This window comes from Prunus mume, linkage group LG1 (genome assembly GCF_029339155.1).
Source record: "Prunus mume cultivar Tortuosa linkage group LG1, ASM2933915v1, whole genome shotgun sequence".
In the NCBI taxonomy this organism is placed as follows: Eukaryota; Viridiplantae; Streptophyta; class Magnoliopsida; order Rosales; family Rosaceae; genus Prunus; species Prunus mume.
Genome location: NC_142698.1, coordinates 2,365,954 through 2,392,322, shown reverse-complemented (window position 1 = coordinate 2,392,322; position 26,369 = coordinate 2,365,954). Strand labels below are relative to the sequence as shown.

Below are 26,369 nucleotides of genomic sequence, written 5' to 3'. Positions count from 1 at the left end.
AAGCGGTTTTACAAAAGCAATTCCAAACGATGCAAAATTAGTTCTGATAAAAAAAAAAACAAAATTAGTATTATAAAATGTACCCTACGTAGTAATTAAAACTTACCATAAATTAAATAGGGAAGAAAACATTTGTAGCAGTGAGGCTGCAGGAATTTCCTTTTGCGGATTTAGTCGAGGTTGAAATTTGGCCTAGAGCGTTTGGGCTGGATTGGCCCAGATCTATGTATTTTGTAAATTACAGTGCGGTGGTCCATAGCCGTACAACGAGTGGAAGAAGCAAAGCCATGTCCCCCTGGGTCACTTTGTCATAAGCACAGGTCTACGGTCTACCATGTACCCCATTGCGAAAGTACTCTACTGCCCATCGTGCATATAAAAGAAGAGTAAAAAAACCGGACCCTTCTCTCTCTCTCTCCTCGACCAGCTTCTGGTGATCGCCATTTTGCACTTCTCTTACTGCACCTCCTTTACTCTCTCTCTCTCTCTCTCTCTAGTACCTCGCGGTGAGGTATTCTCATATCCCATTCCTTAGACTCGTTCAGCCATGACTGTCATGACCCCCGCCCCTATTGATGTATGTTTCTCTCTCTCTCTCTCTCAGTATATAACGTGCATCTATATGTTTAGTGTATGCATATGTCTGTGGATGATAAAGCTTTGGTTTTTATTTCGAATTTGTGGTTAGTTCATTATCTTAATTTGTATGATTTCAATGCTTAAATTGGGTTTTTTTGGAACTGAAATTGGAATTTGGTGTTGCCTAGGGCTTTGGTTTCCAAATTGCTTTAATGTGGCTATCATTTCTCTCCATTGTTGTTTGGAATTTAGGGTTTTATTGAAAACAATAATAAGGGTTTGCTTTTGGTATCTCCCCCCCTCAAAAAAAAAAAAAAAAGAGGCTCAGAATTCATTAACTCTTGTGTGTTTGTAACAGCAACCAGAGGACGAGGAGATGCTCGTCCCGCACTCGGATTTGCCCGAAAACAATCACCAACCCATGGAAGGTATTCTGATCCGTCCAGTATGTCCATTCCCTGTAGCTTTTTATCATTCTTTTTAAAACTTACTTTGGGTAATTAATTAACTGAAATTGGTTGTAATGTGTATTGGACCCCAACTAATGGGGAGCTATAAAAAAATTGTTATAAGTAATTCTCATTTTCCATGACTGGGGTCAAGTGGTTGTGTTGCACTAAGACTATTTTCCATGCTTTTGCATGCAAAATTGAAAGAAAGTTCCTGTAGGAAAACTGATGATGTGTATTGTAATTGCAGTACTTTTATTTTATTTTAAGTTTTCAACTACTTGCAGCATGAAACAGTTGTAACATATGTATTTATTTTGGTTTCCTTTGCAAATTATTAGTTGTTGCACAACCTGAAACTGCTAATAATGTGGAGAACCAGCCAGTGGAGGATCCTCCATCATCAAGATTCACGTGGAGAATTGACAATTTTTCTAGGATGAATACAAAGAAGCTTTATTCAGATATATTTGTCGTTGGTGGCTATAAATGGTATTGTCATCTCTCTCTCTCTCTCTCTCTCTCTCTCTCTCTCTCTCACTTGACACAGTCACTTTGCTCTATATGTTCCTCTTTGTTTTGGCGTTGCTTTGATATGTTCCGCTTGCTTTGCTTTGGCAGGCGTGTGCTTATTTTTCCTAAGGGAAACAATGTAGATCATTTGTCTATGTATTTGGATGTTGCGGATTCAGCAAGTTTGCCATATGGCTGGAGTAGATATGCACAGTTTTGCTTGGGGGTCGTCAATCAAATTCATAACAAGTATTCAGTACGAAAAGGTACCTCCTTGGATATGTTTTCTACTAATCTTCCACTGTGTATTAAACTTCGATTCTTTTGTAGCAGAATAATAATTTCAGTTCTTAAGCTATAGTGTTGGTGTGATTCTCTATCTATGAGATCAGGTGTGCATTTATCTAATGTGGAATTAAAGAAAATAGCAAAGAATATTTCCTTAAGTTGATTTAAAAAAGTAGATCTGCTAGGAGGGCATCATTGATAGATTGTAACTTTTGGAGCCCAATGAAAAATTTGGCCCAATGGAGGAATTCATTGGGAAGAGTGCATTGCACAATTGGGAAGTTCGGCATGTCTATCTATATTCGACCTTTTAGTTTGCTTGTGCTACTTAAGCGGGATTTAGCCTCATGTGATTTAGAATTGCAATTGTCATTATTGGTTTAAGCTTGAATTAATCAGAGTTGGTCTGAGAACCGCAATTTTAGCGCTTCTGTAGGTTGATGTTTCCTTTTGTGTATTGTTACTGATAAAAACCTTCAAATTGATTGATAGTGTGCCTATAGATATTTACTGAATCCTATTTGCATGATACAGACACACAGCATCAGTTCAATGCGCGAGAAAGTGATTGGGGTTTCACATCCTTCATGCCTCTTAGTGATCTTTACGATCCCAGTAGAGGGTATCTTGTGCATGATACACTTATAATTGAAGCTGAAGTTCTCGTTCGTAGGGTTGTAGATTACTGGACATATGACTCGAAAAAGGAGACAGGTTATGTGGGGCTTAAGAACCAAGGAGCAACTTGCTACATGAACTCTCTCCTCCAGACTTTGTATCATATTCCTTATTTCAGAAAGGTTAGCAGCTGCACGAAATTTTTGTTCTACAGCATGCTAACTTATCTGGTTAAAGATCTCTGAGGAAAACAATGTCTTGGGTTGTATATTTCAGGCTGTTTACCATATGCCCACAACTGAGAATGATTTGCCATCGCAAAGCATACCTTTGGCCCTGCAGAGTCTATTTTACAAGCTTCAGTACAGTGACAATAGTGTGGCAACAAAAGAGCTGACGAAGTCTTTTGGATGGGACACGTATGATTCATTTATGCAGCATGACGTACAAGAACTCAATAGGGTTTTGTGTGAAAAACTTGAAGACAAAATGAAGGTATCTTTTAACCAAATTCATATTGATTAATTTTGAAAATCTCATCAATGTTGAAGCTCTTGAATCTTATTGAAAAGTTTTACCATTTTGACCTGTTACCAGGGAACTGTTGTAGAGGGAACTATACAGAAGTTGTTCGAAGGACACCATATGAACTACATTGAATGCATCAACGTGGACTACAAATCAACAAGAAAGGAATCATTTTATGGTACGTTTTTGTTTCGGTTTCGAATTCTCCATGCTTATGGTCCTTTTGGATAATGCTAATATTATCAACTGTGTCTGGCAGACCTTCAGCTTGATGTCAAAGGTTGTCGTGATGTATATGCTTCTTTTGATAAGTACGTAGAAGTTGAACGTCTCGAGGGTGATAACAAGTATCATGCTGAACAGTATGGATTGCAGGTTAGTGCTCTATTCAATTTGCGGGGTGCAGATAATTGGCATAATTTTGCGTGAAATTGAGTGAGATGAGTTATCTGTTAATTGATTTGAGAAAGTTTTAGATAATTTGTTCCTTTGAGCTTAATACCTTATTGCTGTTGACTAAGCTTCTGAACAGCTACGTTGAGTTTTGCTCCTTGAGTTTATCAATACTGCAGGTTGATATTTTTGGTTGTTTGTGGGTGAAATCCCAAAACAGAAAATCCGAATTTGCAATGTCACTTGTACTATTTTCTTATAGAATACGTCATTGTATTATTTGTCCCCTTTTTATGTAATGTTAGAGGCCTTTCAAAAAACCAAAAAATAATATTTGAGGGATTCTTGGCTTAAAATGTATACAGAAAAAAAAAAAAGGTGGTGACTTACTCGTTCCTTTTCAACTTATCAAACCATTGCTTTTGATAAGGCATTTTCAAACTAAACAAGAGAAGTAAATTTAAAAAAAAAAAAAAAAAAGTAATGTAAAAAGTCGCAAGGATTTGGCATTCACAGGTCTATCACATTGGTGAAGAAGATTGAGTCATGGTAAAATTAGATGTTCAGACTGAGGGAGAGGAAGAGATAGGTTGGCAGGTGTTAAATTTATTTTTCTCAATGCTGGAATGGCTGTAGTCTATATAGACACAATCCAAGTTCTTAAACGTTTAGAATTCTGGAAACTACAATGAGTTGTTTTGAGAAAGAAAAAAAAGGAAACAATACTGAAATTTTTGTATCAGCTGCAAGAGTATTAAGACATTTTCATAATTTAGAACAAAGAGACAGAAATGGATTTTCAAGTAGCCTAGTTGTACTCGATATTAGGGGTGTTCAAAGGAAACTACTTTGCTAACCAGTTGGTTTCCCTTACATATTGCAACATTGCTGGGTTTTTGTTTGACTCTTCTTCCTTTTCTTTTTAGCTGATCGGTTTTCACTGGAAGATCTTCACTCTATGCTATAGCTGATGGGTTTTTTATTTTTTATTTTTTAAAGTTATGGAGCATTTATACTTTAAATCACATTATATATCTTAATTAAATATGCACTGCTAGTGAATCATTGATTGATGAACGGAGATTGGATGGGTTGCCAGAGTATGACTGGAAACAGTAGATAATAAATAAGAGATCTGAGTTCTTGTGGGTAAAAGATTTTGCATTAGTTTTTTGTCTGGTGGATGGCCACAAGTGTGATAATTTCCTTCACTGTTTTTTTTTTTTTTTGGTTGGCATGAGAAACCCATTGTTCTATTGGTTTATATTGATGACCATTTTGGAGCATAATTTTTCAGGATGCTAAGAAAGGTGTTTTGTTTATTGACTTTCCCCCGGTGCTTCAACTTCAGTTGAAACGATTTGAGTACGACTTTATGCGGGACACAATGGTGAAGGTTAGAACTTCAATAACTATTTTACTTCAGGTCGTTATGTCTGTTATTTGTGCATTATTAGCATGAATGAGTGCATTTTATTGCGTATGTTTATTTACTTTAGGATTATAAGTTAGAATAGGTTATGAAAGTTTCCAGGCTTGTAATTTTTTTTTGGGAAGGAAAAATAATTATTTCTAAAGCACAACACTGTGGACAAGGGGATATAAAGAAACACAACCCAAATATATTCCACAACAGAGGCACCGACACTTTGGCTTTCTTCCCGCCACCAAAGGCCTTGTGTTGTTCACTTAACAGCACACATCAACCTGGAAACATTCAGCTCGCCTGTCTTGCAAAACAAATTCTTCTGAGACTTAGAATTACTAAACTTTGCACAAAAATATGATCAGCATGATCTCCCTTCCTCCTACCGTTCAGCTCCTGTATAGGGGAGCCTCACTTCCCTTCTGTTTTCTCTTCATACAAGGATGTTGGAGTTACCATTCCGATCTACACATAATGCACCAGTGAGGTAAAAAGAACCAAGTTGGTCTTCTCCTGTGAACCATATGACACGTGTTAATGCCTCGCCCTTCACCCCAAAAATAGGGACATGCTCTCAACTTGTTGAGTGTATTCATGAGCCACAATCCAGGGTAGAATCTTTACCTTAAGATGGTCTTAGCTTTGCAGATCTCCCTCGTTGGCTTAAAATTTGAAACTGTACCATTATCACACTGAATCTAGAATAAGACTTGACTGGGAAAGATAATGTTCTCTAGTACCTGATAAAAAACTCTTTCCAAAATAACCAGCAAAGAAGATAGTTCCTCAATGAATGTTTCATTTTAATTTGCACTATACCCAAATCTCAGTTTAAACAGAAAAGAAGTTTTGACTGCATCTATGTCTAATAACTTTTTAAATTATTTGACAAGGTATTACAAGTCTCTTCTGCAAAGTATAAATCAGATGAACTACTTTTATTTCTGAATCCCAAACTTTATTTTTTGCCAACGTTCATTTGGGATTTATTCCTATTATCAGTTTAAATATTAAGTATCAAATAGCCAGCCAGTTAGATTGATGCCAGATTCAGACAATGGTGACTGTCGTTTTTTGTTTTTGTTTTTTGGTTGCTTCTTGAGATACCCACCTCATAAGGCACCCAAATTCTAATCATACATAGTTTCTCTCCAAGTCCTACCTGCACTAGGTAATTAACAGGGAAAATCTCTTGTGGATGCTCCCAAGGAATTTTTATTGTTATGAATTCAGAGTGGTTGCTTCTTGAGGCAAGTTCCTGGGCATTGATTAAGCCCCATGAAGGCTTTTAGGCAATGGTGCCATGAGCCCATAACATAGTGCGAGTTGTAACTCATGAAATTCCATTACTTTAACCCTTTTTGGTTTGGTTTCTTCTTCAATGGTTGTAAGGAATAAATTTACAAATAATTTAGCATGATGTAATTCCTAGTTCTTCACAGAACTTTTATTGTTAATAGAGTTTATACACATTTTAGTGCCTTTATAAATTGCTATATGAACCATTCATGATTTGTGGATGGAGATTGGAGTGATTTGATTTTCTTTTGAGAAAATAAGACTGATAGAGTGTGTTTCTTTTCTGAACATAAATCTTAGATTTTTTATTTATGCTCTTATTGTGTAGATTAATGATCGTTATGAGTTCCCATTGCAACTTGACCTCGATCGAGAGAATGGAAAATATTTATCACCTGAAGCTGATAGGAGTGTTCGTAACCTTTACACACTTCACAGGTATATTTCAGAGTTTTTCCTATTTGTCATATATCCATTTTGTTTAGGAAAAGAACCTAGGAAAGCTTTGTGGTGATTCCCTTTCACATAGTAATCATAGTTCTGAGGTCTAGTGATTTGTGCTCTGGGGAAGGATTCCAAGTTGCTCTTGTTTTTGAAAGAATTCTAAATTCAGTACTACATGCCTTGTTAGAAACCCCTTTGCTATTTTAGCTACATCTCCTTTTTCCGGACATAAATTTTTTTGTCCTACAAGCATTCTTGATAGGTTGGTATAATTGTTGCTGTTAGGATTTTTTGGTTGACACTTATTATCTGATGATAGGGGGTGCTTAATTTCATTTTTGTTGCACATTGTTTGTGTTCCCTTTTTTTGGTCAGAGTTTGTGTTCCTTTAGTTGTTTGGATGTATATGTTTTAGTTTATATATGTGGTCTATATCCTTTCTTTCTTTATTTTTGTATTTAGTAATCTTTCTATCTGATACTGCTCTTTCACCTATTATGTATTTTGGATAATTTTCTGTTAGTGATATATATATATATATATATATATATGTACATATATATATATATGTATATTTGTTTTGTACAAATGAGTACTATTTTGTAATGGATGCACACTTGTGGCAATTTATGTCTCATATACATAGGACTACTATGCTTTTTCCTAGTATTAAATGACCAAGGGAAAAAAATTATTTCCCATAAAATTCTGTCATTAATTTGATTCATAGATTCCTGCTTTGCTCTTCTAAGTCTTATATCGTACTTATGCATTTGGTGGTTGTTTACAGTGTTTTGGTACACAGTGGTGGGGTGCATGGTGGGCACTATTATGCCTTTATCAGGCCAACACTTTCTGATCAGTGGTATGCATCAGTTCTCAGATTCTTGGCATCCATTCCCTCATATGTGCTCCCATGTTTTGCATGTGCAGAATACCCATAACTGATTCTCATGATGTTACTTTATCAACCCTAGTTTGGTTTTCCTATTGTTTATGCTTGAAGCAGAAAACTCTGGGAGCAAACATGCATAAGTATATACTCATACGTTTTAAATTTCATAATCTTCTTGAGCATCACAATGATATGACACTAGTCTTCATTTGTCTTTTGAGAAAGAGAATTTTATTGCAATAAATTATGGTTGTAGGTACTTTCTCTTTTTGCTGCCTTTGTGAATGTATTTCTAATAATTTAGTGAGCTTTTGTAGGATCTCAATAGATTGATATTATGTTTATAATAAAATTTTAATCATCTATATATATGGCAAAAATACCTTAGTACCTTGATAGGTCTCTTGTAGATGTAAGAATGAATTCTGCATGATTGGCAGTTGAAACTTGAAAGAGCGGAAGTGTGAATGTTAAAAAAAAATATATATATTAGAAATTGAATGGTTTTGTTCTTATACATACACGAGGAAGGTAATCAAAAAAGAAAGAAGATGAGTTCTTCTTTGTTTTATCACTTTAGGAGCCATGGTTTAGTTGTAAGGATATCACATTATAGTGCCTAGTGTCACTGTTTCAGACACGTATGACTTATGTTTCTTTCATAGTGTATGGTAGCTGTGATTGACTGTTACTCTATTGACTTGCAATTATTAATTCAATATATGTTGCATAAATATTTTGAAACAATAATTTGTTCATTCCTGAAACTCTCTTTTTCCCTCATTTTCTGCTGGAATTGGAAAGGCGCATGTCAGAAAGTAATGTACACAATTTTGATCATTTTGGATTGTGAAGTTTCTGGCCAAAAATATGAATGTAGTTGTATCCAGCAATCTATATATAAATAAGCACATGGCCATCATTTCATGTTACTCGATAAGTAGCAACTACAGCTACATTCCCTTTTGGTGTACCACGAACATGACCATTTGCTCTAACACGTAACATAGTACATGGCTATGCCATACAGATGTTTCTAAAGCCTTGGGTCCTAAGAGGTACCTAATTACTGAGCTAGCCAATTGCATTGGCCAATTTGTATGCTTAACATATTCTAAATATTTGGTTGAATTTTAAGAAATGCATATCGGATTCCATCAAGCCCCCTTTCTACTTCATGTGTCATTAAGATTTGTGGTACACAGGTATAAATTCGATGATGAGAGGGTCACAAAAGAAGATATAAAGAGGGCACTAGAGGAGCAGTATGGTGGTGAGGAAGAGGTATGCTTTTCCAATTTCTGCATGCAATACTGAATCCAGGTTTTTACTTTTAAGATTCATTTTTCATAGTTTGCTTATGGTTTGACAGTTACCACAGACAAACCCTGGATTCAATAACACTCCTTTCAAATTTACGAAGTACTCAAATGCGTACATGCTGGTGTACATACGTGAAAGTGACAAAGATAAAATAATCTGCAATGTGGATGAGCAGGACATCGCTGAACATCTAAGGGTGAGATCCTGTTCTTAAGGGCAATTTGTAGGATATTTGATTATTCATGTAAGAAATTGGATACATGGATTCTTCATTTCATGAGGTATCTTAAATGAACCTCTTAACAAGGCTGATATTAAGGATCTTTCTGTTTGAGATCAAATTCCCATATCCAAGTAAAGTTCTGATTGAACTTGGAATTAGAAATACAATGAGATGTTTTGATTGTTTGTGTCACACAATTTGGCACATTAGCTGCTTTCATGAAAAACTTGGTTCATTTCTGAGTTATTTATACACACATATTTTTGCATGTGTACATTTCTTTGTGCATATTCTCTTTCAGAATTTCTGTCTTATGGGAGATAAGGCCTGTATACATTCATTGACTTGTCTCAGGAGAGGTTAAAGAAAGAATAAGAAGAAAAGGAATAAAATGTGATGTTTTGATTGTTTGTGTCACACAATTTGGCACATTAGCTGCTTTCATGAAAAACTTGGTTCATTTCTGAGATATTTATACACGCATATTTTTTTGCATGTGTATATTTCTTTGTGCATATTCTCTTCAGAATTTCTGTCTTATGGGAGATAAGGCCTATATACATTCATTGACTTATCTCAGGGAGGTTAAAGAAAGAACAAGAAGAAAAGGAACACAAGAAGAAAGAAAAGGCAGAGGCACACCTATATACTATTATAAAGGTTTAGCTGTTAAATCCATTTCTTATTAACAAGTGGCTTTCAAGCTTAGCTTGTGTAAATTTATAGTGCAACATCCTTTGCTTGTGACTTATATCATTCCTCTAGGTTGCCCGGGACGAGAACCTTGTCGAGCAGATTGGGAAGGATATTTATTTTGATCTTGTTGATCATGACAAAGTTAGAAGTTTTCGTATCCAGAAGCAGACGCCTTTTAACGTATTTAAGGTACAATTTTGAACTTGCTTCTTGCACCTGTTTTTGAATGAGGTTCTTTTCTGTCAATGATCCTTTTTCCTGTTTGAATCCACTCTGCTCAATGCGTTCCAGCTTTAATTGTTGTTTCTGTCCTCTTTTGTTAGGCAAGGTATTCGTTAATATGTTAAAAATAGAAAGGCTACAGTTCTTAATATGTTAATATGCAAGGAATGGTATGTATACTTGTTCTTAATTTTTTGGCATGCTTTATTATGCTCAGAGATTAAGGTATTCAGTTGTGTTTAAAGTCCTGTGACAAGGATTGTTCATCTTTTTCACTCATTTTTTCTCTGTAGTCATAGTTGTTGGAGACTTTGGCATCTGTGTCAAGCCAATGTTGTAATTTTATAATCTGAATAGAAGATTATATAATTACAACTAACAGATTTTGAAAATACAAGCTAAGCCCCCTCCACCTTTTTGTAGGTAGGTTTTTTTTTCGTTACATGGAAAGTGGGTTAAGAAAGCTTGGTGGTACACATTAATATCTTTAAATTTAGAAATGGACTAGTAGCTCTGTGAAAAGTTCTGTTAGCAGATGTATCAAAAATACAATGAAACATTTTAAGGGGATTATGCCTTTTGCATGGTATTATATGTGGACTTCAAGTTATCTGGCATATGGTGATAATTCATTTGGAAATTTATTTGATTTAGTATATATTTGCACGGCTCCAACAATAAATTATAGCTCAGTGAAGCTTTGTATAAGCAACAATTGATAACTATACACCTACTATTTGCACAGCTCCAAATGCTAGTGTATATATGATACTTTCCCCACACATGGTTCTACTGTTTTCTTTTCGGTTGTGATGCACTTCTTCATTTAACTTGGATTTTGTTTTCTTGCTGCACTTCTTATTATTTTCCATAATGATTCATCCAGGAGGAGGTTGCGAAAGAGATTGGTATACCAGTGCAATTTCTGCGATTTTGGTTTTGGGCGAAGCGTCAAAACCATACATATCGTCCTAACCGTCCATTGACGCCTGTGGAGGAAACACAATCTGTACTTATCTTGTGCTGCTTTTCTGTTTCAAGTTTTTCTTTCCTTTTTTATAATGGCTTTGTGGGATAGATGAAACTGGTCTTTATATTTATTTGATGCCTATCATGTTCTAGATGATGCTTGCACGTAGAAGCTAATGCTTTTACAGAGTGAGCATTTGAAAATGAAAAAGAAAGATATATTTTATGTTTATGACTTGTGAGTTACTGAAGCTCTTCTTTCAAATTGTATTACATGCTATGCCTGATTGTATTGGCTGCTGTATAAGAATAGATCTTTGTACACCATGTATGATTGCTTGTAATGCTTGGCCAAGGAACATCCTTTTGTTACTTTTGGTTAATTGGTTGCGAAGCAGGGCCGATGATATATTATCTTCAGACCACATTGTTTCAATGAGAATAGTTCCACATTGTTTCAATGGAAATAGTTCCACATTGTTTCAATGGAAATAGTTCCCCATTGTTTCAATGGAAATAGTTCCCCACTTTATTGTTGCTCTGTAGTTCAACACTTGTTAACTACAGCTTTCTTTATGAATATATCTCTTGGCATCTTTTTGGGCCTCTTTGTCATAGCAATAGGGATATTCCTTTCCATTAAATCTGTCTTGATTGGTTGTGTGTTCTGAGCTGATTACTTGTGGTTCTTGTGGTTAGTGTGTTGAGCATGTATGGCCATTAGTACTTTTTTCCATAATAGAAAATTTTCCCTATAAAAAATATTGTCCTAGGTTTTTTGGCATTTGAATGCAAGAGCTGCGGTTTTTTTCTTTCTGCATCGTCATATATTTTCCAGAAAAGTGCATTGGTGACCGAACTTTTGCTCTTTATGCAAGTGCCTCTGTATACAGAGATGTGTATGGCTCAGTCTTCTTTTCATTGCATTGCAGGTTGGACAGTTGAGGGAGGTATCAAACAAGGTTCATAATGCAGAACTAAAGTTATTCTTAGAAGTAGAGCTTGGGCTGGTAATATTGTCGTACTACTAAAGAACATTGTTCTTGTCTGGAATGTTCTTTGCAGCAGTTTATCTAATTTTATGCTTTTTATTAAGGATTTACACCCTATCGCTCCACCTGACAAGACAAAGGATGACATTCTGCTTTTCTTTAAGCTTTATGATCCAGAAAAAGAAGAACTACGGTACTTTATTTGTTTTTTATCGGGTTACTCTTACTCAATAAGCTTGGAAGAATTTGAAGGTTGTTGTTTTGCTTATTTTCTTAATACTGTCAGATATGTTGGAAGGCTTTTTGTGAAGAGTACTGGTAAGGCAGCTGAAATATTGTCAAAATTAAATGAAATGGCTGGCTATGCTCCTGAGGAAGAGATTGACCTTTATGAGGTTTGTATGCAATAACCCCTTTTCTCAGCTCCTGGTGTCATTCTGTAGGAAACTTCTTGATTAGAAGTTTAGAACTAGATTGTATAAGTTCATATAATGATGAAACCAACAATTTAGAGGTTTGATGAATGCATTAATCTGTTCACACTAGTAACCATGCAATGCCTGGGTGTAGAAGTTTCTGCTCATCCCATAGTTAATATGATTCCTTTGTCTAATCTATAAAGCATGGTTGGGCCTGGTATTGTATCCTGGACTCGTTACTTTATGCTCGTCTTGATCTTGAACAAGTACCCAAATCCATCCTTGTCCCTTGCCATGAGTTGAATTTGTCTGATGCGAAGCAGTCTGATTATTGGTCTTTGTTATTACTAAATAATGTATTTAGCTGTTGATTTTTCTTGCTTTGGTTGTAAGCCATGGTTTCTTACTGGTGCTCTGATGCTTAGGAAATTAAGTTTGAGCCGAATGTCATGTGTGAACCCATCGACAAGAAATTCACATTTCGAGCCTGCCAGGTATTTTCTAAATGTCATCAGTGTTCATGAACTTACTATTCTTGTCAGTATTTTAACTTCTTGTTTATGCATGCAGCTTGAGGATGGAGACATTGTTTGCTTTCAGAAGCCCACTCCAGTTGAAAATGGAGAACATCTCCGCTATCCAGATGTCCCATCTTTTCTGGACTATGTGCACAACCGTCAAGTAAGCCTTCCTGAGACTTGTACATTTGTTTTGAAACTTCAATTCCTTTTTTGGTAGTTTATTTGTAGCTATAGTAGAACAAACAATGTAGCTATAAGCCTGTATCTGAAGCTTAATCTCATGCCTGGCCTGTTCCTAGAACAAGGCTTTTGAAACACAAGCGTGTTTTCTAGATGATTGGTGTGTTTCTTTTTCAACTGAGCTCGTGTTTGCATAAGTACCCACCAATATAAGTTGTAACTCCAGTGAACGTGGGGTATAATAAGATTGAATCGCCATGCTATTAGACCTTGCCTCTTTTGTTTTCTAAATTCCAGTTAGAAATTTTTTCAATTGTAGATTACCACTTCAAACCGTGTTCTGTCATGAATATTGTATCTAATCATCTAGTTAACAGCAAATATTCCTCTCAAGCCCAGGCCTTTGGTGTTCTCCCAAGTGGTCCTGGGTTTAAAGCCCCATGGTACCTGTTTCTGTGAGTTTTCCCCTTCCCCCTTCCTAGCTTTGGAAAAAAAATGTATTCCTTTCAAGCATTATTAATGTATTAGCCATTTAAGATAATGTATTCTAAATCTTAATTTTATATGCTTTTGGTGGTGAATGGTGATATATTCTCGTTGCACAATTATGCAAATTCAGGTTGTGAGTATTGTGCTTTTAATTAAAAAAAAGTATTGTGACTTTTTAATAATAATAAAAGTACTGTGTTATTTTAATATATAAAAACTCTCATTAAAAGAACCCTGACTTGGCTGTTTTTATGATGTGATATGTCACAGGTTGTTCACTTCCGATCTCTTGAGAAACCCAAAGAAGATGATTTCTCCCTAGAATTGTAAGTTCTATCATTGTTGGTGTTTATCTATATCATTAACTGGGCTATATAATCTAAAAGTGATTTTATCTCCTTTTGTTTTCCATGTTGATTTTAAGATCGAAACTCCATACCTATGATGATGTTGTGGAACGAGTTGCTCAGCAACTTGGTTTGGATGATCCATCCAAAATTAGGCTTACATCGCATAACTGTTACTCACAACAACCCAAACCCCAGCCAATTAAGTATCGGGGGGTTGAACGCTTGACTGATATGCTGGTCCACTACAATCAGGTAATAATCTCACAGCCCTAGGTGATATTTTCTTTAAAACTTTGGAGATCATTTCTCTTACAACAATCCATGACAGACTTCGGATATATTGTACTATGAAGTATTGGACATCCCTCTGCCTGAATTACAAGGTTTGAAAACTCTGAAAGTCGCATTCCATCATGCTACTAAGGAAGAAGTGAGTGCACTGATCAGATCTTACAATGTTATGTTTTGTTAATCTTAATCATGTTCTAATATATGTGTCTTTAACCAGGTTGTTATTCATACCATAAGACTGCCAAAACAGAGCACTGTGGGGGATGTAATTAATGACCTTAAAACTAAGGTGATGTTATTGACCTGTTAGTTTCACTATCATCCTATCCAGCCAGTCGAAACGTCCTATTTATTAGTAATGGCTTTATGTAATTGTTGCCCCACTTTTATGGTTGATCTCGTGATTATTTGCTTTAATTGTTTATTTTATTTTATTTAATACTCTGATTTTATGGTTGTCGTAACTAGTGTAACCCAATTTGGAACAGGTTGAATTGTCTCATCCAGATGCAGAACTTAGGTTGCTTGAAGTTTTCTATCACAAGATTTACAAGGTCTGAGCTTCATCTTCCAATGAAAACAACTGTTCTGACTAACGTATCTCTGAAATTGATACATGAAAGACATAAAAATTGAAGGGTTTCATTTGTGTATGGTTTTTTAACACAGGCTTAGAAAAAAGGTCCTCCATGCCCCTGTTAAGTGAGCTGAGTGTTAATTAGCCCGATTTCTATCTGAGCAGTTCACAGTTGTTAAATATACATCTTCATGAATTTCGCAGTACAGATAGCTTTGTTCTGTCACATTTATATTGATCTAGCAGAAGTATGGTGAGGTCATGAGATTCAATAGTGGGTTTACTAAAGCATGAGTCCCACAAAAAGCAAGCACTTTTTGTGTGGGCCACCTGATGTTAATGAATATGTTAATTTGATGTTACCATGATTCTGTGAGATATAACTTATTTTTTCTAGTTCGTTTGTCAATTTAATGTTAAATTAATACAGCTGGTTGGAAGAAAGGGATTACGTAGGCTTGGGGTTTCCTTTTTATCCACTTTTGCCATTGTAACCCTTGGGAAATTAGGAAGCTTAGAAATACAAAAATGAATTTTTTGTTATTGCTATTTGATCCTGCTGTAACACATCTGCAGGTTTTTCCTCACAGTGAAAAGATTGAGAACATAAATGATCAATACTGGACGTTACGGGCCGAAGAGGTCTCTGTCTGTCTCTCTCTCTCTCTCTCTCTCTCTCTCACACACACACACATGCATATGCTGGAAGGGGTCTGAATCTAGTTGTTTTTGATGTGTTGCTTGACATAGTTGATGTGTTTTTCTTTTCATTTCATAGGTTCCTGACGAAGAGAAAAATCTTGGTCCTAATGATCGTGTAATTCATGTCTACCATTTCACTAAAGACACAGCTCAGAACCAAATGGTGATTGCGACTAACTTTTTCGCTTCACAGCTTCACTGATTCTTTTTTCCCCCTCCTGATATTTGCCTTTCAAACTGAACAATGTACGATGATTCATAATCTCATATGCTCAAATTTATCTATTCTTCCCCAGCAAATTCAAAACTTTGGGGAACCTTTTTTCTTGGTCATACATGAAGGTGAAACTTTGGCTGAAATTAAAGCTCGAGTACAAAAGAAATTACAGGTTGCGGATGAGGAGTTTGCCAAGGTATAATCTATGTTCTTATTATCATCATTCCCTTTCCTGATTTTGTTAGAAAGATGGACATTCTCATTTGGTTTTAAATAAAGAAATGGAATTGTTGTGTTAAACCTTTCCTCCTACTGTTACATTGTACTGATGAAACATTAAATTTATTTTTTCCTTTTTGCCAGTGGAAGTTTGCATTTCTTTCCCTAGGTCGCCCAGAATATCTCCAGGACTCTGACATTGTGTCTAGTCGGTTTCAGGTGTGTAAACTAGAGATATGTTACTATGATATTTCTGTTTCAAATTTCAAATTATATTTTCATTTTGTTGTTCATAATCTGTGTATAGAGAAGAGATGTTTACGGTGCTTGGGAGCAATATCTTGGGCTGGAACACTCTGACAGTGCTCCTAAAAGAGCGTATGCAGCTAATCAGGTAAGATGAAGCATTTTTGTTTGTTCTTTCCCAGAATATTTGAATTTTTTTTTCGAGTTAATGTTGTCACATATTTTGGCTTTTAGTTAGTACTCTTAGGCTGAGATGTTAGGAAACATGCAGCTTGCTCACATTCATCTGGAACACATGCTTCCTTATGTACTTTTTTATTTATTAATGTTTATTTTTATTTTATAATAAGAAGACATCGAAGCTGCTAGGTTATATATTTGATCAGATATATTCTTGGATAGGCTTACCTGTTGACATTACTTTGCCAATTTTACACCTTTTTGCAGAATCGCCACACATTTGAAAAGCCAGTAAAAATCTACAACTAGGAAAATAGTTGGATGAACGAGTTTTCATCATTCCAGAGATGAATTGGGCAATTCTCCCCATCATCTGGTTGTGAAAGCTGGAAACTGGTGAAAATTGACTCTGTATAGGCATCCAGTGAGGTTAGCTTTTGAAAAGGTTTCAACAAGGTTCGGTGACCGGATTTTGTTGGCTATATACTTCCTTCTCCCAGCGTGTGGTTGGGGAGGACTTTTCCCTAAATCAGTGTGTATCTTCAACCATTGATCAAAGCCCCTCTTGAGCTTTTACTACATATTTATAGAGAGCTTCCTCTTTGGGTGGGCATGGCAATGGCCTTCATCATCAGTTCAATGTAACTTTGACAGTAAATAAAGAAAGATTCTTGAACTAGTGAATGTATACAGTACAGGTATAGTTTGGTGACTCATTTTTCCCATGTTTGCTTCCTGTTTTCTGTTCAGTTTAGATAGCAAGATGAGATGGGGTTGTGTAATGGTTGATTAGTCGGTTCTCAGACACGTTTATAGATTTTTGTAAAAGAGACCTCGTCAGTCGCTGCCATTGAGGGATAATTTCATTTTCAATACATAGCTAGTAAATAGATATTCTCTTATTTCTTATCAAAGTCTTGTTCGGATATTCTGGATTTGGATACATACATTTCTTGATCCTCAAGTCAACTATATTAATTTCTGCAAGATCTCAAAATGAACCAAAAAAATTTCTTCCTTTGTAAGCTCGCAACTATCTGGGCCAGGTTTCCAATGTTGCTGCGATATCTTGGGTTCGCTGTTTAGCTATTCGAAGTTGAGTTTTCTAAGATACACTGAAAATATGGGTTGTGTCATAAGGATTTTTACCAGCCAAAATGTTCTTTCATCCTGAATTATTTATAGCCAACGTTTAGCTTGAATTGTGTTTATAACCAAAGTTTAGCTTATAGTTTCATAAATGTTGGTTTTTATAAGTACTTTGAATAAACCCAAATGTTCTCAAAATTAAACCCCAACTACACCTGAAAGACAACGCTTTTAGATTTTTCCTCCTCGTGCAAATGGAGTGATAAACATTGTGGACCAATTGTAGGCATTGTTGAGCTAAGCACACTTGCAGATTCGCCAATGTTGGTTCAGTTTTTGGCCAACAGAAGTCTTAGTGATTAGGGGACAAATGGCTATAGACATGGTTTTTCATTTGTTTTTTGGACATGTTACATCGTAAACTTGATATTATTAAGATTATAGAATGATAAGTTGAGTCTCTTGATTGATCTCGTGTGGTACTTGTATTGAGCACATTCTTGATCTAGTGAAGCAGTCTCCCTGACCGGAACGAGGGTTCCCCAATTTTCACCCATTGTTCGGTTTCCGGGTCACCAACTGATTGTGTGATTTTGTGTTACTTTATCTTAGTTCTTCATTTGTATCCATTCTGCCGCATTATTTGTTTGTTGAAATGCATAACTGCATTGAGTGTTAATGTAATTGTTGCTAGTTGGTGATTGCTAGCTTGACGCATCCTTTGGCCTCAAGGTTGCTCATATGTGTGTGGATTGTGCTTCTAGAGTCATTTCATACGTCTCTGAAATTGTCTTGCATATTGTTGAATATTTTGGTTACCTTATGTTAATGGCTCATACGCTCATTGTGAGCCAAGCCTATTAGAGAACATCACGTGGCCATAGGGGGCTGGGTTAATCTTATCCCGACCTGAGCAGATGTAGCACCTCAGGTGTCTATAAAGGGCCTCCCAGCCAAAACCTGACAGGACAGTTGTCCCACGAGTCCTAGGGATACCCGGACCGTGCGGAGAGAGGAAATGCGGATCAAGCTAACTAAATGTCTCCTGAATCCTGCGAGGATTGCGGCTCGGGTCGACTTTATGTTACCGAGACCTGCGAGGACGTGTCACAAATGTGACACGAGGAAATTGACGGTTATTTGTGGGATTAGACGAAAATAAAGGAATTGACGGAAATAATGGGTACGCCTAGGGTGGTAGACTAAATTTCGTTTTTAATGTCTTCAGTGGAAGGATGTTTTGAATAAGTGTGTGAATGGTTATCTAAGTATAAATATGAATGCGTGTGGTTCAGGTTGAACCAATAAAAGGTCACATTGGTTGTGGGTGACGACGTGAGACGTTTCAGGAACGCTTTGTGAGCATGGCTTCTATGGCACGTGGTGAACTTTATGTTCTGAGTTGTTAAGGTTGTTTGAGTTAAGTAGGATTGGTGGTTAACTTAATTAAGAAATAATGATTTTGGGGGTAATGAGTGTTTGCTAGTGAGTCGACAAGACCTCAAGGAAATTCATGTGGTCTTGGAATGGTCTTACTATTGATCTGCTAGGTTTGTTTGGTTTGAGCTCGGAAATTAAATTTGTAAGGAAAATTTCAGTGTGTGTTTAGGAAATGGTTTGGTTGAATCGTAGTAAGGCTAGAAGGTGTTGTGAGTTTGACCAAAGGAAGGTAGCGGAGATCGCTATCCAGAGGATGACAAGTGTATCATGATTAGCCAGGCAATGTCTAAATGACAATGATGGTTTAATGGGACAAAGTTCCATATGACTGAGTACGGATTAGTAGAGTGCACGTATTTAAGTTGGAACGGGTAAGACTATTGAGCCCCTCAACTTGATTGGGGTGGAATATATCGTCTGTGGTATTAGGGGTGATGGGTGTCGTGATTCACTCAAGGAGCCTAAGGCTTAGCTTCAAGAAGTTTACAAATCCAAGTGCAGGAAGATGGATTGTATCATTAACTGTACATTTAAAGTTTCTTATAACCATGGTGAGATGAATGATGATTACAATTTGGTAAAGATGATCATTTCTGGTATTCCTCTCGAATAATCAAATTGGTAATACCGTTTGTCAATTCTAAAGAAAGATGGGAAATATTAGCAAGTCCAAGAATTATGACTTCCCTTAGTGGAAGAGCCAGAGAGAATCAATCACAAATGGAAGCGTTTAGTTTTCAGAGGAAGACTAAGCATTCTATTAGAGGATATTCTTAGTTGGAGAAGGAGATTTCTCCTTCTCTGTTAGTTTAGTCAGACCTATGGCTTGGCTGTAAATCTAGTTGTGACTTTTCTTGAATCCAAAGGGTCTTTGATGCTGAAGTATTCAAAAGCTTTGAGTTATGTGAGTAATAAGAATAGATGCAAGGTGGTGGTTCACAGCATGAGCGAACACCCTTCTCTAATTACATTACGCTTCGAGTGCATAATCTAAAATTTTCCTCATGCCGATTAGTTGCTTGGCCCTTTTGTTTCTGAACGCAACAGGTTCCGAATTTGGTTTCATCAAGATTTGATCGGGGGACTAGAGTCCTTAACAACGAACAAATGTCGGGAAAGGTACTAGAGTCCCGACATTTAAGTTTGCATTTTGGTGATATACATGTTTTAAAGGCCAGTTTTTGGAATGTTTGAAGTTGGGTGACCCTCGGATCAAAGCTTCATCTTGTGGGGGTTCGGGAAATGTGGGAAGTTAAGTTCTCGACATAACAAGTTGTGGAGGAGATTACTTGGGAACCCGAGTAGTAGATGCGGGCCCAGTATCCATACCCCTTCAAGTGACATGTAGGAAATTTTGAGGACGAAATTTTATTAGGGGGTAGATTGAAACAACCTGATCCTAAATCAATTTTTAATTATTAATTTATTATGGTAAAAGACCATTATGCCCCTATAATATTTTAATGGTTTAAAAGTTGACTTTTTGACCGGGACTGGAAATTTCAATTATATCGTTGTGTAGAGCGCAACGAAATGAGTCCGTAGACATGTGATGGACTCAAATTCGAGTAGTATTGAAGAAAATACGATCAAAATACGATAAGGGGCAAAATCATAATTTTCAACAGTAAGATTTTTAAAACTCTCTCTCTCTCTCTCTCTCTCTCTCTCTCTCTCTCTCTCTCTCTCCCCCGAGCCCTCCTCCCTCTACGCTAAAACCCCTTCCCCTGACCGAGAATGAATTATTTGAGTCATGTTACGGATTGAGTATAGATAGTTATTTATAGATTGCTAAATTATGGCATATATATATATATATATATATATTAAGTATAGTTGAGAATCAATTTATCAGAAAGTTGATATAAAGGTCGGAAAATGGATTCTAAAATAAAGGGGAAGTATTGATATAAGTTTGGGATATGGTTTTTCAAACCCACCACAAGGGTACCCCCTAGTTTCTTTGAAACAGTGTCATTTATAAATAATGACCCACGTGTTTCGGGGACATATGAACCGTGTGGTGCGAGGAATGTGACTCAGGCTGACCAATGGACCCCTAAAGCCTGCGAGGATTGCGGCTCGGATAGACTTGGTATCTCCGAGGCCTGCAAGGGTTGTGGCTTCGAGTAGACTTGGTGTGTCCGAGGCCTGCGAGGATGGAATTGACTGTATTAATGGAATTGACGGATCAGGAATGGGGGTACGCCTAGGTGGAGGGAATTTCGATTTTGAGATGTTCTTAAACTAAAATAGAGGGAGTTCAGTGTATGGCTTATCTACAATCAGTATATGACTGTTTCGAGTATTGGGAAGTTGCAAAGTATTGTTTTAGAGTTGTGAATATGATTGAGTACATCACGCACATGAGAATTCAGTTTGATTTGCAAACCACATGGCAATATGATGAATGAATGAGATATTCAATTACATTATTAAAGGGAAAGAACTACGTGTGCTTGATCCCTCAGTAGGGGTACGTAGGCAGCCTAAAGTTACAAGAAGCAACCACGAGTTGGAGTGTTTGAGATTGCTAATGTACTATTGATGTTCTGAAAGTTGAGATGAATTTTTTTAGCAGAATGATTTATTTGATTTGTTAAGGCTTGAGGCCAAAATGATATGATGCTTGATTGCTTGGATATAATTTAATGCATGCTGAATGATTGGGATATATAAATGTTTGTTGACAAGTGGAAACTTTTGGGAAACAAGCAAGTTACAGGGGAGACTCTGCCGAATTTTCGACAGCAGTCTAACTAATAGTAAAATTTGGTTTCTAGTTAGAAGGGCAATTTGGGCATTTATGACCGGCATTCGCCAGGTGTCGGACACGTACAGGGTTCGGCTTGGATACCAAAGTGGAATTTGGGTTGAGTCCTATCAAAAACAACTAGATACAGATGTAACCTAGTCTAATAACCTTGAGCTTGAGAAATTACATTACATATCCTATTACAAAGTCAGCAAGGAAAGGTAAAAGAATACTAGCTAGAATACCACTCAACAATCTCCCCCTTTTTGGCTTTCCTTGACAACAACACACACACAATTCACTCAACTTACAACGTAACCCATAGTGAAGATGATCATATAAGAACTTGCAAAAAGAGACGACCCTCCAAGCACAGAACAAGTATACCATCACATAATTTGAACAAGGACAAGTGGGTTTGAGATTATTCTCCCCCTTGTTGATAAGGAAAAGACAAAAAGAGAATCATAAAGCATAAAAATAGGAAACAAAAACAAAAACAGGAAGGCATATATCATTTGAGAATTGCAAAGCATATGTTCAGTTAAGTACATCACAAGAAAGCTCCTTCTATCAAACTACAGGGATGTCAATAAGAAAGCTCCAAGGAGTATTCAACTATCATATTACAAAATGTACTTCCCTTGGAAATTACAAAATAGACATCCATTAATCTAGGGCAAACTAGACTCCCACTTAAGCTAAACTGCCTTTCCAAATAAGTAGTGGAAACTACCTAAAACACTAAAGAGCCTTCAAAATCACCAGGAGGTATGTCCAAGCCAATGTCATCAGAGTCTAAGACACACGTCTCCTTCAATGGACTCAGCATAGCAGCAACAGGGCAATGATTTGTGTCCAGACTAGGAGCAGAGGAAGAAGGAATCAAGCTCAGGATATGCTGGATCTGCTCCTCTTTAGCATTAAGCTGTTTTCTGAGTTCATCATACTCAGAAGATGAAGAAACAGAGAATACAGTGGTGAGAAGGGTCTTGGGGACTTTTTGGCTCATAGCAATGGAGGCTTTGCCATAGGGAACAAGTGGAGGTTGCTAGAGATCAGAGGCAGTGGAAGGAACCTGACTTTTCTCACACAAAAGATGAAGTAAATAAGAGAATACAAGTGTTCCCTTGTGTCTTGTACCATAACCAATGAATTTCCCCAAAATGGCATGATAAATGATATCCCCAAAAGGAATCTTATCATGATTAACCATTGACAACATGAGCTAACAACCTACCAAGGTCGAATTGTAATTGTTAGCGGTTGGAAGGAGGTTATGGAACACAAAATCCCACAAAAACCTAAAAAATGGATTCAAATAAGACTTGATAGATAGAACCTTGGGAGTAAGAAGAATGGAGAGGCCACTATTCTAAATAAGGCAATCGTATATTGTGACAGTGCCATAAAGAACTGAGCATAATCAAGACCAGGATAAGACCTAAAACCTAGGGTTCGATTAATCAGAGATGGGCGAACAATGAGTGGCACATTTCGAACAAAGACACAAAAGTTTGTGACTTGAGGATAAGCAGGAAGATTTGAATAAAATTCCTTAATAGCAGAGGCATTGAACTTACGTGAAAGGGCATTGAGGGTGTGAAGTTTGTAGTGTGTGAACAGTTGGGATGTATCACACCAAGCCTCTGTAGGGAAAGCATCTAAAGTGTAAGATCTCTCAACGACAAACTTCCTCTTGGAAACAACTTCTTGATAGAAAGTTGTAGCCTCAGGCGACACAAACATAGAGTTAGTGGTCATAGAGACAGAGCGATTGGGTTGAGACCTAGGAACCCTAGGAATAGCAGGAATGTCATCCATACCACAATGAGTAGACTTCGAGTGACGACTATAAGTGATGAGAGGCTAAGAGGAAGACATGACACAAAACAATCGAAGGGGGAAAAGAAAAAACAGAGACATGAAGAGACAAGAGAAGGCAACAAGAAGGAGAAAGAAGAACATAACAAAACCTGAAAAAGAATAAAGGAGATAGAGACAAAAAGGAAGATATGTGGTCCCTAAAAACTATTTGGGTTTTCTGAATTTTTTTATTTTTTTTACAAAAGCGCAAAACTCAAAGCAAACAAAAATAAAAGAGTCAAGAACAAGATGACTAGTTAACCATCAACATATGCACATAGTGACAAGTCAAACATAACAAGAATAACAATGAGCAGCATTTGACTATAGATCCCATAGAAGACAAGTAATTTGTTTAGATCAAAAGAATTAAGTACTAGCAAATATCTCAAGTGATCAAGAATGGCCAGCAACCTAAGTCTAGTCAATGTACTCCAGTGTAGGAAGAAAAATGTAAGAACATATGCAAATCAAAAACCACATAGACAATCCAATCTAAGAGATATAATATGAACATATTTCATGCTCAGAGACAGTGCATATTTAGGAATAGGGAGGGTCAAAGCCAAGGATACACAAGAGGTGATATACTATCAACTTTGGAGAGACAAGGATAGAAATGAAACTTCATGACAGAATCAAGGCATAGGCTCAAAACTTGTGTTTGCAAATCTCAGCACTCCCTTGTGACAACATTTTTATTTGGTTATTATTATTATTAATTTTTTTTTGTTTACTTGCACATCCCAGATTTAAGTGCTTAAGTGGCCCAATTTTGAGGCTCTTTGCTCTAGATTCTGCAATCATATCACCTTATACCTTCCTAGAGCCATGACTACATTAGTCACACTTCCCTTTTTTAAAAAGAAAATTGTCTGAGAGAGTGAGATAAGATAAGCAACTATAGCAATGAATGTCCAAAGTGAATGAAAAATACTTGACTCACCAAGAAGATAGTATAGCACCACTTAAGCCACACCTAACAGCTCTCAACATAATAGGGATTATGCACAAGTCAATCAAAACATGAAGGTATCCAAATTTCACAACATCAGAAATGATTGAGATACAAGTGTTAGACATTTGCATATCAATGATTATTTAGCAGAGTTGACTAGTCAATTATAGGTGGGCTAACTAGTCGAGAGAAAAAAATTGAACAAAGGCCAATGGATTGTCTTAATGTGACATGTTTTCGAAAGTCCAGAGCCTTGGTGAATATATTTGCTAGTTGTTTTTCAGAGGGGACAAATTCCAAGGTTAAATTTCGTTTTCCACAAGATTCTTGAGTGTCGAACAAGATTTTTTGGAAATATCAATTGCACTCATGTTATCACAGTAGACTAGGAAGGATGATTGAGCAAGACCATAGTCTTTCAACATCTGTTTCATCCTGAGGAGTTGTGTGCAGCAACTCCCAACTGCTACATATTCGGCTTCAGCAGTGGATAATGAAATAAGTTTTGTTTCTTGATATGCCAAGCAACAAGATTTTTCCAACATAAAAGACTCCTCCAGAAGTACTATTCCCATCATCACTACATCCAACCCAATCAACATCACTAAATCCAACAAGATTGACATTAGTATCATAGGTATACCACAAACCAAAGTCAATGGTTACACTCACATATTTAATAATCTTCTTGATAACAAACAAATGGGACTCTTTGGGATCACTTTGAAACCGAGCACAAACTCCTACACTAAAAGAAATACCAGGTGTACTTGCAGTTAAATAGAGAAGGCTTCCTATCATGCTTCTATAGAGAGTTTGATCAATACTTTTCCCATGAATGTCTTTATGAATTTTAGCACTAGTGTTCATTGGAGTTCTTGCAGATTTTGCAGTCTTCAAACCAAATTTTTTCACCTAATTTTTTTGCATATTTTGATTGGGATACAAAGATCCCATCATGGCTTTGTTTCATTTGAAATGCTAAAAATAGTTAAGCTCACCTATAAGACTCATTTCAAATTCAATAGTCATGACATGAATAAAATCTTGTGTAAATCTGAGGTAGATCCAACCACAATATCATTAACATGTACTTGAGCAATCAACATATCCTTTTTGAATAGTTTGACAAACAAGGTTTTGTCAACCGACTCTCTAACATATCCATTTCCTAGAAGATGAGAGGATAACCTCTCATACCATGCTCTAGGGGCTTGTTTCAACCCATAGAGTGCCTTTTTCAATCGAAACACATCATTGGGATGATGTGGATCTTCAAAGCCTTTTGGTTGCTTAATATAGACTTCTTCATTCAAGATGTCTTTCAAGAAAGCAGTTTTGACATCTATTTGATATAGTTTAAACTTCAAGTGACAAGCAATAACAAGGAGTAACCTAACTGATTCTAACCTTGCAACTAGGGCAAAGGTTTCATTAAAGTCAATTCCTTCCATTTGAGTGTAGCCTTGAGCAACTAACCTAACCTTGTTTCTGACAATATTCTCTTACTCATTAGTTTTGTTGTTGAAAATGCACTTAGTACCTATGGCATTTGTTTCAACTAGTCTAGGAACAAGGTACCAAACATCATTTCTTATAAACTGATTTAGCTCTTCTTGCATCTCAAGAAACCACTCGCCATGTTTCAATGCCTCTTTCACATTCTTAGGTTCTTCCTTTAAGACATAGCATACACATGACTAATTTCCTTAGCTAGTTGATGCCTAATTCTCGCTTCCTGATTTAAAAGTCCAATAATGACACTCTCATGTTGGGTGAGAGGACTATTTTCAACACTTAACTTGTCAACATGAATTGGTAAGCTGGAATTGTGAGTTTGATTATCAAAAGTTGACATGTAACTACTAAATCCAAACTTGGAGATTCATCTTCTAGCCTAGAAGGAAATAGATCATCCTCATCTAATGCCATCTCAGTAGATGCAGCAAAATCATCAACATTGACATTTATGGAGTCAATGATAGTTTTGGTCCGACAATTATACACTCTATA

At 36.5% G+C, this 26,369-nt stretch overlaps 1 protein-coding gene across 1 annotated transcript; it reads left to right on the top strand.

Moving 5' to 3' along the window:
• The first annotated feature begins 412 nt into the window (after positions 1-412).
• Positions 413-17,162, top strand: LOC148920678 (ubiquitin C-terminal hydrolase 12-like). The gene is made up of 32 exons (XM_089053967.1): positions 413-577; positions 938-1,007; positions 1,370-1,520; positions 1,650-1,807; positions 2,364-2,629; positions 2,724-2,942; positions 3,045-3,153; positions 3,235-3,350; positions 4,666-4,764; positions 6,422-6,531; positions 7,328-7,402; positions 8,638-8,716; positions 8,805-8,952; positions 9,559-9,638; positions 9,744-9,863; positions 10,783-10,905; positions 11,798-11,875; positions 11,962-12,050; positions 12,144-12,252; positions 12,702-12,770; positions 12,847-12,957; positions 13,737-13,792; positions 13,891-14,068; positions 14,145-14,246; positions 14,325-14,396; positions 14,596-14,661; positions 15,261-15,326; positions 15,463-15,549; positions 15,683-15,799; positions 15,967-16,041; positions 16,130-16,216; positions 16,516-17,162. Exons 1-32 carry the CDS (start codon positions 548-550, stop codon positions 16,555-16,557), a joined length of 3,357 nt encoding a protein of 1,118 aa, XP_088910093.1. The 5' UTR covers positions 413-547; the 3' UTR covers positions 16,558-17,162.
• The last annotated feature ends 9,207 nt before the right edge of the window (positions 17,163-26,369 follow it).

Bases quoted from the DNA above. Each gene is read 5' to 3' on its own strand.
- LOC148920678 (XM_089053967.1), top strand. From the start codon at position 548: ATGACTGTCATGACCCCCGCCCCTATTGAT. The intron at 7,403-8,637 runs GTATGCATCAGT...TGTGGTACACAG, and splicing joins CCAACACTTTCTGATCAGTG to GTATAAATTCGATGATGAGA. The intron at 10,906-11,797 runs GTACTTATCTTG...ATTGCATTGCAG, and splicing joins CTGTGGAGGAAACACAATCT to GTTGGACAGTTGAGGGAGGT.